We start from the raw sequence: 17,780 nt of genomic DNA, 5'->3' as shown, positions 1-17,780 counted from the left end.
GTAAATTTGTATGCACTTAATTTTAATTAATATTCCAGGAGGGAGGGTTTTTGATCTTCTGTCTCAATTTGACTCAACTCCAAACTTCTTGGTCTAATTCTGCAAAATCATGGGATGTTGTCTTCTGTAGACTTCACATATAACTGCACCTGTTGGGTGCCCATCCATGTAAATCAGCTCCTCGTTGTTTAGAGACTGCACACAATAGTGTCTATGTTTAAAGTAACTGCTTGTGGATTTAAAGTGTTACGAAAGATCAAGGGACATTTCTACACCACTTTAACGGCACATTAGTTCCATTCCAATACAGAATCTACTAGATTTCATTGCCTGTGTACATAGAATTGTTAGAGCTTTATCTACAGAAATAAAAAAAAGATGATTGCCTCTCTGGTGACATACTGAATGACGTTACCACCATATCCAGGTCTTAGTCATAAAAACTTTCAATCTGTGTCTGTGATATTAACTGACATTCACTGCAGTAACTTGAACATAGCTATAAGTTCAACGATCTTGCAGCAAGAAAGGAGAAATCTCCTTGTTTTCCTGTCTGTAATTTCTATCCAGTGATACCTGCTGGAAAACGTGCAATATGCTTGTTAAATATGAAGAGCATAGCATTTCACTGTTATGCTATCCTCATTCAGTCATCCAACTATCCCACTTCCAACTAACTTGGAATGCAGCCTGAGGTATGACTGGTGCTGTGAGTTGCTGAAGGGCTGGCTTGTGCCTAGAAAATCCCAAGTCAGGAAGAGAAGATGTCTTCCAGATGAATGTTTTTAGCTATCTTTGATAACTTTATCCATGAGTACCCACGGAGTTTGCACATTCTCCCTGTGTCTGTGTGAGATTCCTCCAGGTGCTCCAGTTTCCTCCCAAAATTCAAAGATGTGCAGGTTAGGTGAATTGGCCATGCTAAATTGCCCATAGTATTCAGGGATATATAGGTTCAGTGCATTAGTCAGGGAAAATGTAGAGTATTAGGATAGGGGAATAGGTTTGGGTGGGTTACACTTCGGAGGGTCAGTGTGGACTTGTTGGACCGAAGGCCCTATTTCCACACTGGAGGAATTCTATGATTCTATAATGTGAGTATTTTTGATCCCATGATGTTAATCACCAAGGAGGATGTCTAAGTTAGTCTTTCTGCATCGAACAGGAGCATACCAACAGCCATTTGTTATTTATTCCTCTTCTTCCATGCAAGCATCATGAGGTGAATTGCGTTCCCCTGCCACCTCTGTGATTGAGATTAGCTAATCAGCTAAGACCAGCAACCTTTTTGTTATGTATGGATTGTCTAATCTTAACCAGTTTAGCTATCAGTGAACTGCTGATTTTGTTATGAGCGTCGTATCGGTTTTCAGTAACCGCTAATATTAAATATGTTACAAAATATAATTAATCTTATCTCTGGTTGTAACTTAAACATCTTTTTGTCTTGCAGTTGAAGGCACTTTCAACAATGAATCATCAATCAAGCATTTCTTTTCTTTTGATAATCTTTGGGAGTTTGATGGTACAACAAAGTAATGGAGAGTGTGGCCCTGCAGAAAAGTATGCAGATCTGAACTTAAAAATGCAGTACAACTTTTTGAACTTCACTTCAGAAACATTGATACAGAACTTAGTCCTTCACAATCAGCATATATATATCGGGGCAATAAATACAATATATGTTGTGAATAGTAACTTAGAAAAGCTTTCTGAATTCAAAACCGGTCCTGTATTGGAATCCCTGAAATGTTCACCATGTGGCAACTGTGAGAATAATGAAACAAGCTCTGACCATGTGTGGAGAAACAACACAAACATGGTTTTACTTATAGAAACATTTTATGGAGATCAACTCATACATTGTGGCAGCACCAGAAATGGTGTTTGCTTTCTCCATAATCTCCAATATGATAATCCTGCCAATATTTCAAACAACGTCCAGTGTTTGTATTCACGATTTAACAACGAACCCAACAAGTGTCCCGATTGCATTGCCAGCCCCCTCGGTACAAAAGCGTTGATGATAGAACAGGATGGATTTCTGAAGTTGTATACAGGAGCAACACTGAGTTCTGCATCTCTGACCTTCCAATTACATTCAATGTCTTTAAAAAGGTTGAAAGAATCTGAAGATGGTTTTCAATTTCTCACTGACCATTCCTATATGGATGTTAGTCCAAAATTTAGGGATGCTTATCCTATTAAATATATCTATGCTTTTGAAAGCGGGGACTATGTTTATTTTTTAACTGTGCAACATGAATCTTTGAGCACACAGGCATCTCACACCAAAATTATTCGCTTGAGGAGGTCAGATCCTTATTTACATTCTTATATGGAAATGCCAATGGAATGTATTATCAGTGAAAGGCGAAAAAAGAGATCTTCAAATATTGAAGTCTTCAACATCCTGCAGGCAGCATTTGTAACTAAACCAGGTGCAGATTTTGCTGAGCAGTTAGGAGTTTCTGTGGAAAATGATGTACTTTTTGCAGTATTTGCACAAAGTAGACCTGAGTCTTCCAAAACTACCAATAAATCAGCTGTGTGTGCATTTCCTGTGAAATACATCAATCGCTTATTTGAGACTTTCATTGACAAGTGTTGTAGAAGAGGTCTCTCAAAAGGTCTTCACCATTTTTACAACGGTGCTGACAGATACTGTGTCAATAAGGTAAGAGAGCTAAACTGATATTGCAGGTTTAAACTCTAGTTATGATACACTACAAGTCGGTTTACTTTTTCTTAAAATGCAGCAGTGACTTGAATGATTTTAGTGCACTGGTCCTTTTTTCCTGTGGGTTACTTTTTTGATTAATTTCATCAGATGAACTTCAGGAATCCATTTGTTCATGGCAACAGATAAGTTATCTTTTTTCTCTAATGACGTGGGATTACAAAGTATGAAAGACTCTAAGCAGTGTCATTGTGCAAAAGATTAAGGGTATTTTTACCCAGTGTATTTTCAACTAATTAACTCTGCTATTAGGATGACAGAGGAACATTGGCCATGGATAAAATATTATGTATAGACAGTATCTCAGTTCCTTGCCAATAATCATCATTTCAAAATGTGGGAGAATAGAAATGTGTAAGAACAGAAACGAGAGTTAAGCAAGTACCATTTACTAAGAGATTGTATCCTTCAAACAATACTTTGGTCAAGTATTCTCTAATTGTTTTATCAACAAATAAAAGTCAATGCTTGCCCTCCCCATTTTTTCAAATGTTTCTATAAGTATCATATTCCAAAAATTCAGAATCTCCTACACTCTTGTTAAAATCTAAGCTTTTTTTTTAACCTCTTGTTGCAGAGCCTGTGAATTCACTTTATCAGTTCACCTTCATGTCTCATGTTTGTTCTGCACAAATTAACTGCTGTGTTTCCCTACATTACAACAGTGACTACACTTCAGAAGTATCTCATTGGCAGTAAAGTCCTTTGGGAATGTCTTGGAGTCATGTAAAGATTTATGTAAATGAAACCCCTTGTTCTTTCCCTAACATCTCACAATTATCAGCCTCACTCCTCTTCATCTAGCCTGGTGCTTTTTGAATTTGGTCAGCCTATTCCTGAATGCATTCAGTTCCTTTCTTTTTGGTGGCATCTGAAAACTAGGGAAAATGTTGCTTTTATTCACTCATAAAGTCACTTATGTGCATTTGTAAACAGCAACAGCCTCAATATTGATCCTTGAGGCATCTAATTACCTCCTTCTATTTCTTCCATCTCCATGTATAACTACCTTTTTGGTTTCTCTGCTTAAGCTCACTATTGATCTAACATTTCAGCAGCACTCCACCTATGCTGTGCTTTGCAGTATTATGAATCAATCTCCCGTGCGACACTATATTAGCAGTTTAACTAAAATATCAATAAACACAATCCATTAGTAGTACTGATGCTTTCTTGACAAAACTACAACATTTTGCAAAATATCTTAAAGGAAAGAGTGATGTATGTACACTTGTAATGTGGTTTATGCCTCCATAACAGGTTTGAAGAAAAGACATGCGATTTTTAATCCAATTTAAAGCAAACCGTCAACTTCTACCTCAACTGCTGAGTATTTTGTAATGGATTTTTAAAAATTCCAATTCTAACTAATGCATAGGTTTTTACTGAAAAAAATGCCTTGATCAGCCTTTGTGGGCACATGCACATTGTAAAAGAGACCCTGCCAATTACATTAGTCAGCCGAGGTGGGAAAAATAGATTCATCAGTGGGAGTGTGGCTAGTTCTGGTGAGCGAGTAAGTGCATTGAGGAAACAAGCTCATTTGCATTTTGTTGCACCACTTTGGATGTTTTATTGAGCAGTTTTGTCGGAATTGAATTAGCTGATCGACTATCTCTGCAGTGTCAGATTTAAACTTTTTTCCTTTGAATTCCATGCAGATATGCATTTCTTTAACTGGCAATGGCTAAAGGATTATCAGTTGTTAGGACCCTCATAAGTTTAACATGGCTGCTTCCATCAGAATAAAAATAAACCCTAAGCTGCGTAGTGCAGCCATTTTACTTTGCATGAAAGACCGTTGGCATGTTTGATTAGCTATTTGATCTGAATGCTGCCTCAGCAACAACCTGCTTTTACTTTGAATGAAATACTAAAAGAGCAATAATTTCTTGGTCAACGTTGTTCTATTTCCTGACTTAAACCACCGAAGATAAATGTTATGTCACATTTCACTTATTTTAGAATATTCTCTTGCTCAAGTTTTATTCTTAACTCAAATTTGGTCATAACATGAGTATCTTATCTGGAATGTAAGCACTAGCATTTTTTTTTAAACTATTGATTAAAATCCTTTAAATTTTTTTTGACAAACCAGAATGTGGGCTTTGAATTCATTAAGCCTGTGAGTATATCCATATCTCTTTGTTTAATTACACAAATTGACATAGCAAATTGATTTCTGCCTGTAATGGCACTTGCATTGTGATAGACTGTGTCCCTTATGAGCTCAGATTAGTGTCTGGTAATGGTTGGTATTGATTTGTCTCGACTATGATGGTCTAGATGAAGCAAATTCCACAAGCACTATGCAAAGAAAGAAAGCTGATTATCTTAACAGAGAGTACTTTAATATTTATTTAAACACCAAACAATTCCACTGATGTATTTTAATTTTTCAGCAGTCCTCTGAAAGAAACTATTTAAGCATTATTGGCGGCATGCTGATTTTGGACCTATTACATTAGAGATGGATAACACTATTTTACTGTGGAAATCACTTGTAAAGCTAACATTTGTTGTCTGTCTCTAAACGCCCTCAAGTAAATGGTGGTGAGCCACCTTCTTAACAACTGAGTGAGTTACTACTTCAGTGGGAAGTTAAGAATCAACAGTTTTGCTGTGTGTCTGAAGTCTATAATAGAAAGCCAGCAACTAAAGATGGTAGATAGAACAGAGAGACTGAAGGGTTCAGGTACATAGTTCTTCGAAGTTGCATCACAGGTAGACAGGGTGATTATGAATGCATTTAGCACACTTGCCTTCATTACTCAGACCATTAAAGGTAGGAGGTAGAACATCATGTTGAGGTAGTATAGGATATTGGTGATGTCACTTTTAGGTTAGTGTGTACAGTTCTGGTTGCCTTGCTATAGGAAGAATATTATTAAATTGGAGAGGGTTCCTGAGTTTTTCCAGCAATTCCTGATTGTATTAACTGGTTAGGCATAATTACAACTGTCAGGTGATATGTATGTCATATCTGTCTCCATTGGAATCCTGTGCAAAACTAACTATTCTCCTCCCAAAGATTTTAATGTCATCAGGTGGGTGGAGCTAATGCAACTTTACCATTAACTTTTTCATACTCATTACCTTATACACAGAAGTTCAAAGTGATCTGGCTGTCCAGATATTTAAGTCAGTAAACTATTGTGAACAGGTATGAAAAATATCAAAATGGTAAATTAAGTGCTAGCATTTCTATCTAGATAACTGAAATACAAAGATCCAGAAGTCATACTATAGCTGTATAGAGCCCTGGTTAGACCACAGCTGGAGTACAGTGAGCTATTCCGTATGACACATCTTTGGAAGAATATATATGGGAGAGCAGTATAATTTTACTGAATAATACCTGGACTCCAAGGTTTAAATTACAAGTTCACCAACTATAGTCATATTCCTTGGAATTTGGAAGGTTAAGGAGTATTTTTCTAATAAGTTTGCAAGGTATTACAGAATCATAGAGATATTCTGCATAGAAACAGGCCCTTCAGACTAACTCGTCCATGCCGACCAGGGAAAATAGCCCCAGCCCATTCAGCCTCTCCCAATAGCTCAAATCCTCCAAACCTGGCAGCATCCTTATAAATCTTTTCTGAACTCTTTCAAGTTTCACAGCATCCTTCCTATACCAGGGAAACCAGAATTGCACACAGTATCCCAATAGTGACCTCACCAATGTCTCTTTTACTCAATGTACTGAACAATAAAGGCAAGCATACTAAATGCCTTCTTCACTATCCTGTCTATCTGTGACTCCACTTTCAAGGAGCTATGAACCTGCACTCCAAGTTCGCTTTGTTCAGCAACACTCCCCAGGACCTTACCATTAAGTGTGTAAGTTCTTCCCTGATTCACTTTTCCAACTCCATCTGCAACTCCTTAGCCCATTTGCCCATCTGATCAAGACCCCATTGTACTGTGAGGTAACCTTCTTCACTGTCCACTACACCTCCAGTTCATCTGCAACTTACTAACCATATTGCCTATGTTCACATCCAAATAATTTATATAAATGATGAAAAGCAGTGGACCAAGCATCAATCCTTGTGGCACTCCACTCGTCACAGGACTCCAGTCTGAAAAGCAACCCATCACCACCACCTTCTTCTACCTTTGAGCTAGTTCTGTATCCAATTGGCTAGTTCTCCATCTATTCCATGTGATCTAACCTTGCTAACCAGTCTACCATGAGAAACATTGTGGAATGCCTTACTGATATAGATCACGTTCACTGCTCTGCCCTCATCAATCCTCTTTGTTATTTCTTCAAGGGAAACTCATAGGGAGAGAGAAAATCTTTCCAGTAGCATGGTACCTAGGACAAGGACTGAAAAAAGATCTTTCCAGGAGTAAAATTAGGAAGCATTTCCATTCACAATGAGTGGTCGATGTTTGGAATTTTCTCTCACAAACACCAGTTAATGCTCAATCGGTTGTTGATTTATGTCTGAAATAGATGTTTGTTAATCAAAGACATTATGGGATGAGAGACAGAAGTAGGTATATCAGTGATCAATTGTGGTCTAACTGAATGACAGAACAGTTTTGAGGAGCTAAAGGGCCACACCTTATGTTCCTCTATTTCTGTGTTAATATCATACAAATCTGCTCAGTTTTTACCCAATCAGAAGTAATGCTTTCAAATATGAATGAAATAAAAATATAATTTATTCAACGTGAATGGAAGAAAAAATATTGTCCAAATGGTAGAAACAAGTCTTCTTTATAAATGGAACAATGTGGATATTACATTATGTTTCCTTTGTGCCTTATGCTAATACAATGCATACAACCATTTTATATATTCTTGTGTGTTAACTGAAATAGGTTGCATGTGTGGCAAGTGTATTAACTGCTAAAATGTCATGTTTTCAACTGCAAACCTTCTAAGTGGATAGTAGTAGAAAGAAGTAAAAGCCATGTTAAAAAAAGTTCAGTGACTGGGTGTGGCACAGTGGCTCAGTGGTTAGCATTACTGCCTCACAGTGCCAGGGACCCAGGTTTCAATCCATACTGTGTGGAGTTTGTACATTGTCCCCATGTCTGCATGGATTTCCTTTAAGATGTGCAGATTAGGTGGGTTGGCCATGCTAAATTGCCCAGTGATCAGGGATGTGTGGGCTAGATGGATTAGCCGTGGGAAATGCAGGGTTATAGGCAGAGGGTGAGGGGTGACTCTGAGTGGGATGCCGTTTGGAGGAGCAGTGTGGCCTGCTTCCACACTGCTCCTCATTTTGACTATCTTTCCAGGTCACGGGAAACTTGGCAAAAAGTGCTAAATACATGAGGTAAGGGATTCCATGATTCAAAAGTTGCTTATGAGTTGCAAAAAGGTGTGACTGATGGGCGATAAATACAATGGACTTTACCTAAACTTCCAAAAAAGGTGTCATCTCAGAGGTTAAAATACAAACAAAAGGGAAATAGGAACACCCATCCTGCCCCAATTCTGTCACACCTCAGTTTAATGGAGTCAGACAAGGGTTGAGAAACTAAATTGCTTGAGGGAAATGGGTTAGTTATATAAATAATACAACAAGGTTGCTTGACTTCAATTTGATAGTTATTCTACTTTAATTCATTTTGACTGTCTTTCCGGGTCACGGGAAACTTGGCAAAAAGTGCTAAATACATGAGGTAAGTTCCTTTACAATGCTGGTTACAGACCAGGAAGAGCAGACATGTTTTCTCTGTAGGCAAGCCGTCATGTAAATGCATCCCACCCCATACTATCACCAGATCTTCCTCCCATTCCCCTCCCAAACCGTCTGTCCCTCTGACACTCAGCATGTGATCTTGCTGACTCCACTTGTACCTGATCTTGTTGACTGTAACCTTGTGGAGCAAGCTCCTCTAGCTTTGGAGTGACCACCAGTCCCACAGTCAAGACTGTTTGTGGGCAGCCAAGCTGGCAGAAAGTTTTAAAGAACTTCTATTGTTAGAAACCACTGGGTATTTAGCAAATTCAATTTTCTAATCTCAGTGTTGAATGTTGAAAACTTGCTTGAGAGAAAGGCATCAATCCAATTGCTTCAGTTTCACCACAGATTTTGCAGCTGTTACCAATGCCACAAAAAAATTAAATATTACAATGACAGTTAAGGTAGGAGAGAAGAAAAGCACCTAATAATGTATGTGGCAACAAACTCACCATGGCAATTATTTAGTTATTTGGGTGGATCACATAAAATATCCTAACCAAGCTTGATATAAAATGCACAGGGGAGTGAGTGACATGAAGAGGCTTGCTTTCTGCACTTATGACTACAGTCACAATTTGTTTCATGTTCAGAATTATCTCGAACTAAAATAAATCTGATTAGATGGATAGATACAGACTGACAGTTTATTTAAAGATACTTCCACACCTGGTTACTCTTATTCCTGTACAGTTTTGTGGTGAATTGCAAGCTGGTGACTTGCAATTGCTAACTGTCAAGAATTAATTTGTATAAACTACAATTGCCTGTGTTTTAAAACCTCACATGGAACGAAACACCACCTACTATTGGTCAGTTTTTGAATCTTTCCCCATCGCAGATTGGATGTTGAGCATGCTCCCTGCCATTAATAGATCTAGTCCTTTGAAAAACCCAGCTGAGCGAGCTTTTAACACACTGCGGCAAGATGGCCACCATTACATTTTCTTTCAAGCAACTTCAGTTGACAAAACCTTGCCTACTGCAATACAACCAGAATAGACCCAATTCTCAAGTAGATACATCACAAAAAGCTCTATGCGCCTGTCATTTGCCAGACAGAAAAACCTATTGCTGAAAGCCCTATTGTCTGAGCAAGCCAGCTATTCCAGTATAGCGCTCAGGACATTATGCAGATTACCCAACCATCACAAAGACAAAGATGTCCCTCTTGATCTATATGTGGATGCTCTAGATTACAAGACTGAAAGTATTCTCAAAATAGATCTGTTACTCTTTGGTCAAAGCTAGTATGAACAGTTTCAATCAGTTGAAGATGAACAATTGCAAGAGTTGCAGAAGGTTGGTATCTAGGGGTGGCCTAACAATATTAAGGAAGTTCCTGACAACATTCAGTCATTTTGTTCATATCAAACTGAATTTTGTATATTTTGGTAAGTCATAGAGTCATGCAGCATGGAATCAGACTCTCATATCCAATTCATCCACGCTGTCCAGGTTTCCCAAACTAAACTAGCCCCATTTACTTGCATTTGTCTCTAAACTTTCCTTATTCATGTACCTGTCCAAATGTATTTAAATATTGTTACTATACCAGCATCTATCACTTCCTTTAGCAGTTCATGGCATATATGCATCAGCCTCTGTGAAAACATTTCCCCTCAGGTTCTTTTCAAATCTATCCCCTCTCAGCTCAAACCCTATGCCCTCTAGTTTTGAACTCATTTTGCCAAGATAACATGTCAATTTTATACCAGGGAGACATGGTATTGAATGTACAAGATGGCTAGCAAGCAAGTCTGTGTTCAGGCCAGGGGGAAATTAGGATATCCAGTGACTTATGAGTGCAGGTAAAGCCTGCTAGCTGTACCAGCCCCAGAAGCAGAAGGGGCCTCTCTATCCACCGAGCCTACAAAACATTTCATTGAAGTTTGAATTATAAACCTCTTTAAATCTGTCCTTACATGTCTATATAACTATTATATTCTCTGCCCCTGCCAATGTATAATGATGCATGTCTAGCTGGAATATTTTTTTCTTCTTCGGATAAAGGGGAATATTTTGTTATGTCTCAGCTAGTATGCAGTATACCTTTTGAAGAGACATGTTCATGATGCCATCACTGTATCATGGCATCTGGCCTGATGGAATAGATATCCCTGTTTTGCTGAGACCTCTTGCAACATGATTCACTGAGGGAAGTGTACTCCAGTCAAAAGGGATTGCTTAGAGCTCAGACATGCAAGTGCCCTTGATTGTAATGTACATATGTGGGTGCCAGGTACTAATGACATGCATTGAATTATTTAGCACAATGCACACCACCTCTCCTTCAGATGTTACAGGAGTTAATTTAAGTGTCACATCATGATAGTCGAAGATCATCAGGTATCACCATCATATCATGTCAGAATAGGAACCTAAAACCAAACCTGACCCACAATTATAAAGAATGTACAAGCATTTATGGTTATTGGCCATGCTTCATCACTTTGGTTACTGTTTTTCGGTTATCTGCTCTAATGATGTGTTATATAGGTGAATCTTCCAGATTCTAGAAGCTACATGTTGTGTTATGTTTCAGGGCTGGTACACAGTATATCTTTAGGAGACGTGGCCATGATATCAAGACCATATCACAGCATGTGAGCAGTGTCTATAAATGATTTGGAGATGCCGGTGTTGGACTGGGGTGTACAAAGTTAAAAATCACACAACACCAGGTTATAGTCCAACAGGTTTAATTGGAAGCACACTAGCTTTCGGAGCGACACAATCACCTGATGAAGGACCGTCGCTCCGAAAGCTAGTGTGCTTCCAATTAAACCTGTTGGACTATAACCTGGTGTTGTGTGATTTTTAACAGTGTCTATAAAGGTCTCGGGGTTCATCTTAACTGGGGCCACTTGAAGCATGACACCAATGAAAGCACATTACTATTTTTAACCAAATAATTTAATATTAGCCCAGACACTGAAGTACCCATGACTGTAATGTATTCCAAGAGCTGTAATAAATGTCTATTGAACATTTCAGTATTATATTCCAAACTATAGTTCTCGTGTTATGCGAGCTAAGTAAGGTGAAGCATGGTGGAAGATCAAAGGAAACGCCAAGTTGTTTCAAAGAGGTGAGCTGTAATCTCAGTCAACCAAATGCAGCAGGGCCATCAGAAGAAAGTAACGTGATCCAATAATGAGCAGCTCCAATAGGACACTTCAGAAATGTCAAGCAGCATCATCCAGTATTATGGAATTGCAGCATGGCTGGCCCATCAATCAGCAATTCCAGTAATAGTTATACAATTGCTTACAATTCATAGGCAACAGCCTCATAAGGAGAAACTTGTTCACATGTGCCCCTTCAAAGCAATGCTATGCAATGTATGTCAGTTCCCCAGATGCAAATAGAGCTGTACTCTCTTTGGTATTTGTGGGTTTCCTCATTAATATTGTTGCTGAAGTCCACATGTTCTGTGCAGTTAGAGAACTAGAAATCAATGCAGTTCCCTTTAGCAGTTTTAAAAATGACACTGCACATACACATTTCTCCCCAGAAATTGCACTAAGGTCTGCAGCAGTGAATAGGATAAATACTACTAAAGTAAATGGATACATGAAGTAAGTTGGCCTGGATCGTACGTAAGGTGAAATTTTAGTACATGTGGCTACAAAGGCATCACTGTAATCATGCCTGACAGAAATCGGTTAGCCAACACTGTCTGAAATGTTTAAGAAGATATTAATTCAAATTGCTACTCATGCAAAGCCATAGCTTGTCAAGTGTTATAACTACCTTTGCAACACTATTAGCCTCCAGCAAAAATGTTTCACCATACAACTGCCTGAATAAGAGAACCTGAGTAAGAACTTCACGTGTTAATTTCATGATGTCAATGGACAAAGCTGTGGTTCAACAAAATAGAATGGAGTCTGTGGTTCAACAAATTTCATACAATAGCATTTGATTCAGAATTGTGTGGTGAAAAACACGCAGCAAACGTCCCCTGAGATATATGAACTATAAAAAGACTACAGTCTACAGGAAGCTTATGATTCTGAGTGAGTGTGTGTTTATTTGCTTATAATCAATTGTTCATTTCTATTTATGTACAGTGCCAAGGTTTTCATTTTCTTTAAGCAAATGTCATTTAAGCTTCTGCACAATACTTTCAAGTGTTTTGTCAAATGGCCAGACACTATTGTTAAGCGTGATTGACCTTTCATGTCTGGTAAGGATTGCTCATTAAACTTGAAATGCATAGACTGTGTTCTTTTTGGATGGAACTCATTGTACTATTTGCCATGGGCATCGTACTTCGTTATACATGGGCATCATTCAAAATGGCTTGATGCCAAACAGACAACTGATATTAAAGTCACACTTGTTTTTCAAGTTCAATTTGCCTAAGCAAAAGATTGAGGAATTCCAAACACAAATTAGTACCAGCAAAGATTCTGTGATCTTTCACGCTGGCTTAAGAAAAATTGTGCTGGAAACTTACACAGTGCACAAGACTGTCCACTTCCTTTGATTAACATAATCACCCTAATGCACTGTGTGTGGAATGTCCAGGCCAGAGGAGACCCGAAGTGAACAGATAGAGCACCTCAATGCTTTCAGATTTATAATCGAAAAGAAACAAAGAGGCTTGGCTGCCAGATGGAAGGGGAAACCCTGCAGTTTGACCTCTGACCTGGCAGGGAAGACTTCTAATAATCTGCATGTCTTTTGCAAATTGGCTGAATCTCTACTGATTAGCTGCCCAAGTGCAACATTCTATAACTGGATCTTTTCATCCATGCACATCCTTAAAATACATGTCTACAGGGACTCTTGTGGCACAGTTGTATTGTTCCCCTCCCTCCCCCCCTAGCCAGGAGGCACTGGTTCAAGTCCCACCTGCTCCAGGTGTTGTCAGAACAGCCTGATACAGCAAATGCATTAACATTTCCTCCCAGTCTGTTTACATACACTGTTTTCGAACACCTTCCAAAGTTCCTGTCAGCTTCCAGCAATAGTTCTTAATAAGCTTTTCAGGTGAAATGGCTACACACTGCTTATAGAAAGGTGGCCTTGCTGAAGTAGTCTCACCTCTGGGAAAATGGCCCAGGGTAGGTGGGTCTCGGGAAGTCAGTATATCAACCAACAGTGCAAATTTCCTCACAATCCTGCTCTCATCAGGGTATAAAAATTCAGCTTAGTTTCCTTTCAGTCAGCAGGTCACTCATTGACTTTTAAATAATAAAATATATTTAATTGGAAAAGATAAGATTGGATGGGTATATGAATAGGAGGGGTTTGGAGGAATATGGGCCAGATGCTGGCAGGTGGGACTGGATTGGGTTGGGATATCTGGTCGGCATGGACGGGTTGGACCGAAGGATCTGTTTCCATGCTGTACATCTCTATGACTCTAAGTGAACATGGCTGAAACTTATAAATGGTTGATTATGTACTAATAATAGTTCAAAAGCTAAGATATGACTTAACATAGTTTCTATTGTAAATTAATGGAATACCATAGGAATTGTTGATGGGGCCACAATTATTTACAGTATATATCAGTGGCTTGGATGAGAAAAGTGAATTTACTGTAGTTAAGTTGTGGATGACACAATCAGGTGGGAAGGCAAGTGCTGAGGATGACACAAAAAGTTTGCAGAGCAGTGCTCCCTGTAAATGTTTTTGTTGCAAGGACTTTCAAAATCCATCCTTGGAAGCAACTTCTGAAACTGTAGTTAATGTGTCAGCATGCAAATTGGCATGCTTTTGGTATGAACACTGCTGCAGAGGGATATAGGCAAGTTAAGCGAGTAGGTGAGATCTTGTCAGATATGGGAAAGTATGAGGTATGCACTTTAGTTGAAAGAACAGACGAACAGAATATTATTTAAATCAAGAATGTCAAAGCTACAGCACAGGGGGATCTGAAAGTTCTTGTGCACAAATTTCACAAAGTTAGCATACAAGTTCAGCAGATATTAGGGAAGGCAAACAGAGCATTGGCTTTCATTTCAATAAAATAAGGAGAGCTTATTTAGGTCTGTAGTAAAACTATACAGAACATAGTTTGGAATACTGTTAACTGTTTGGGTACATTAGCTGAGGAAGGCAGTCAGAGAAAATTCACTAAGTTGATCCTGGGTATGAGGGACTGTTTTATGAGTGTAGGCTGAGAAGGGTAAGCTTGCACTCATTGGAATTTAGAAAAATGTGATACAACCTTATTAAAACAAAAAAGAATTCTGAGGGGACTTGACAGGGTAGATGCAAAAAGGTTGTTTCTACTTGTGGGACAGTCTCGGACCAGTCAGATCTGCTGTGCTTTTCCAGCTTCACTTTTACTGACTCTGGCTTCCAGCATCTGCAGTCCTTACTATTATTGATGTCAGCCGAGGATAGTAGCCTACTTCTGCTATTACATCTAATGTTCTTATCGAATTGCTTGGTGAAGCCAGCTCTGGAAGTCTATAGTAGATCTAAGAAAACACTTATAGTATGAATCTGATCCTTTATCCTAAGAAACAATAGGTGGAAAGATACAGATGTAGATTTTTTTTTGAATGTGACCATCTAACATCTAGATCAAAGTCTAAAATAAGGGTGTCAATTTTAATCTTTCCAGGGATTACTTGAAAGGAAAAAACACTTGCACTTATAAAGGACTTTTAACAATGCCAGTCTGCTCAAAGCACTTTACAACTGGTTAAGTACTTTTGAAGTGTAGACCCATATGTTGCAGGAAACACAAAAGCTACTTTGCACACACGAATCTCCTGCAAACAGCAATGTGATAACAACCAGATTTCTGTCTGTTTATGTGTTGGTGATAAGGATAAATACTGGCTAGAGCACCACTTTTTTTTCAAAAGAGTGACATGAGATCTTTCACATCTACCTGAACATTCAGTTTAATGTGTCATCTGAAAAAGGTGTCACCACCAATGCAGCCTATGGAGTGTCATGATTTTTTTGTTCAGGTTCTGGAGTGGAACTTGAACCCAGAGCTTGAAGATTCAGAGGCAAGACTGCTACCAGCTTTATTCGCCAGCTGATGAAGGTCAGGATTTGTACAGTGCAGGTTTTGTTCAGTTCAATCCAAAAATTATAAGTTAAACCATATGTTTGTCATTGCCCAGCATTTTGAGAACACTGGTGTTCTTGACTGGAACAGCAGAGTCAGGTACCTGGTGGTGAGAGAATGATTACCTGGTGTGACTTTGCCTCGAGCAGGATATTTTACCTGATGCAGTGATACTTACATGATCACCTGTAACATAAGAAACTGGGAATGAATTTCATGATATGGAAGTATCCAAAAGATATTTATTACAAAAAACCCAAAGAAACCTGGATGCTAGAAATCAGAAGTTGCTGGAAAACCTCCGCAAGCCCAGCAGCATCTGTTGAAAGAAAGCAGAGTTAATGTTTCGGATCCAATGACCCGTCTTCAAAACTGACATTTATTATAACTAATAATTATGTATTAACATCACATTCCTCAGAATATAAATGTCTAGACTAATATTAAACTATTAGGTTACAAAAGAGGAGTATGCTTCCAGTCATGCTTCGAGCGATCTGAGATAAGGTGGATTGTGAGATGTTTATACCCTCAGTTTGCATGCTATGTTGCAGTGAGTTTATCATGAGCATGTGTTTAGCATAACACAATAAATTCAAGTAGCAGGTTGTAAGTTTGCTCGCTGAGCTGGAAGGTTTGTTCTCAGACATTTCATCACCCTGCTCGATAACATCATCAGTGAGCCTCTGGTGAAGCGCTGGTGTTCTGTCCTGCTTTCAGTTCATGTGTCTTGCTCGGTTAAGGTGGGTGATATCACTTCCAGTTCTTTCTTTCAGAGGTTGGTAAATGGGGTCCAAATTGATGTGTTTATTGATGGAATTCCAGTTTGAATGCCAGCCTGCTAAGAATTCCCATGCATGTCCCAGGATGGATGTATTGTCTCAGTCAAAGTGGTGTACTCCTTCATCTCTTTGTCAGGATGCCGATCCCTTCACATCATGGTAGCCCACAAACCTATCTACACACTGAAACAACTACTGATGAATCTAAAGGACCCTATACCCACAACCAGCAAAACAAATGTCATTTACAAAATATCATGCAAGGACAGTAACAAACACTACATTGGACAGGCAAGCAGAAAACTAGCCACCAGGATACACAAACACCAACTAGCCAGCGAATGGCATGACCCACTATCACTAGTATCCTCATATACAGATAAAAAAGGATATCATTTTGACTAGGACAACACATCTATCCTAGGACAGGCTAAACGGAGACAGGCATGGGAATTCCTAGAGGCCTGGCATTCAAACTGGAACTCCATCAATAAACACTTTGATTTGGACCCCATTTACCAATCCCACAGGAAAAGAAACAGAAGTGATATCACACACCTTGGCAGAACAAGACAGATAAATAGAAAGAGGAACAGGACACCAGTGCTTTATTGGAGGCTCACTGATTATGTTACCTAGCATGGTGATGAAACATCTGAAAACAAACCTTCTAGCTCAGAGCAAACTTACAACCTGAACCTCAACCTGAGCTTACAACCTTCTCAAAAATCGCAACTTCAAGTAGCATTTCAGCAGATTGCAATCTGGTTGATCTGAATATGGTTAAATGCAAATATAATTTATGTATGGGTACATTTTAAATTTCTAAACCTGTCATGAAATGCAATTAACCAAAAGCTCATTTAAAATTGTGCAATTTTCTGGGAATTATTCCTGCTGAGTTCTCTTTCGATATTCACATACTGATGTTTTCATACTGGATAATAATTGACTCATCTGTTTACTTTTATTTATCTGAATAAATAAGCCATCCAAAGTTCATGAATTCTAGTAATCCATTGAATAATTGCTACCTAGTTATCACAGACCCATGTCCAATACTTCAAACAGTGTAGCAGGTAGAGGAATTGATTATAGTCCATTGTCAGACCTATCCAGTGACATTCTTGTTACCTTGGCAGCTCAAGGCCCATATATAATGAGGTCTTTAACTTGAACACACTGCTGGTTCCTGTCCCCCTCCAGAAGCAACTTTCTCAACTCCTGTTTCGAATTTATGCCTCTCTGCCTCATAAGCAACGGTCTTCAATAATTTCCGACAGGAGAAGAGAACAGGAGGAGAGCCAGTATGCATTAAGGGCATGGTACCTGAAGAGGCAAAGACAGTAATACCAAGTCATGTAATGAGATGAAAACAATTTTTTATCATTGGTCTTGATAAAATAAGACATAATTCAGATTCGGATGTGGCATTATTGCATTTTAGTTCAAGACTAACGTACATCACACCCAAGATTTAATTGTATTCTGTGTTGTGTATG

General features: G+C 38.7%; 1 protein-coding gene across 1 annotated transcript in view; it reads left to right on the top strand.

The window, feature by feature from the left end:
• Positions 1 to 17,780, top strand: part of met (MET proto-oncogene, receptor tyrosine kinase) — a 125,748-nt gene that overhangs the window by 36,198 nt on the left and 71,770 nt on the right. The window contains exon 2 of the mRNA XM_060839800.1: positions 1,454 to 2,677. Coding sequence (XP_060695783.1) covers positions 1,472 to 2,677 — 1,206 coding nt within the window. The 5' untranslated portion in view covers positions 1,454 to 1,471. The remainder of the gene's footprint in view (positions 1 to 1,453; positions 2,678 to 17,780) is intronic.

The sequence above is a fragment of the Hemiscyllium ocellatum genome, chromosome 19 (genome assembly GCF_020745735.1).
Source record: "Hemiscyllium ocellatum isolate sHemOce1 chromosome 19, sHemOce1.pat.X.cur, whole genome shotgun sequence".
Classification (NCBI taxonomy): domain Eukaryota; kingdom Metazoa; phylum Chordata; class Chondrichthyes; order Orectolobiformes; family Hemiscylliidae; genus Hemiscyllium; species Hemiscyllium ocellatum.
Note: the sequence above shows the minus strand (reverse complement) of the source record. Positions and strands in the feature narration are given on the sequence as shown.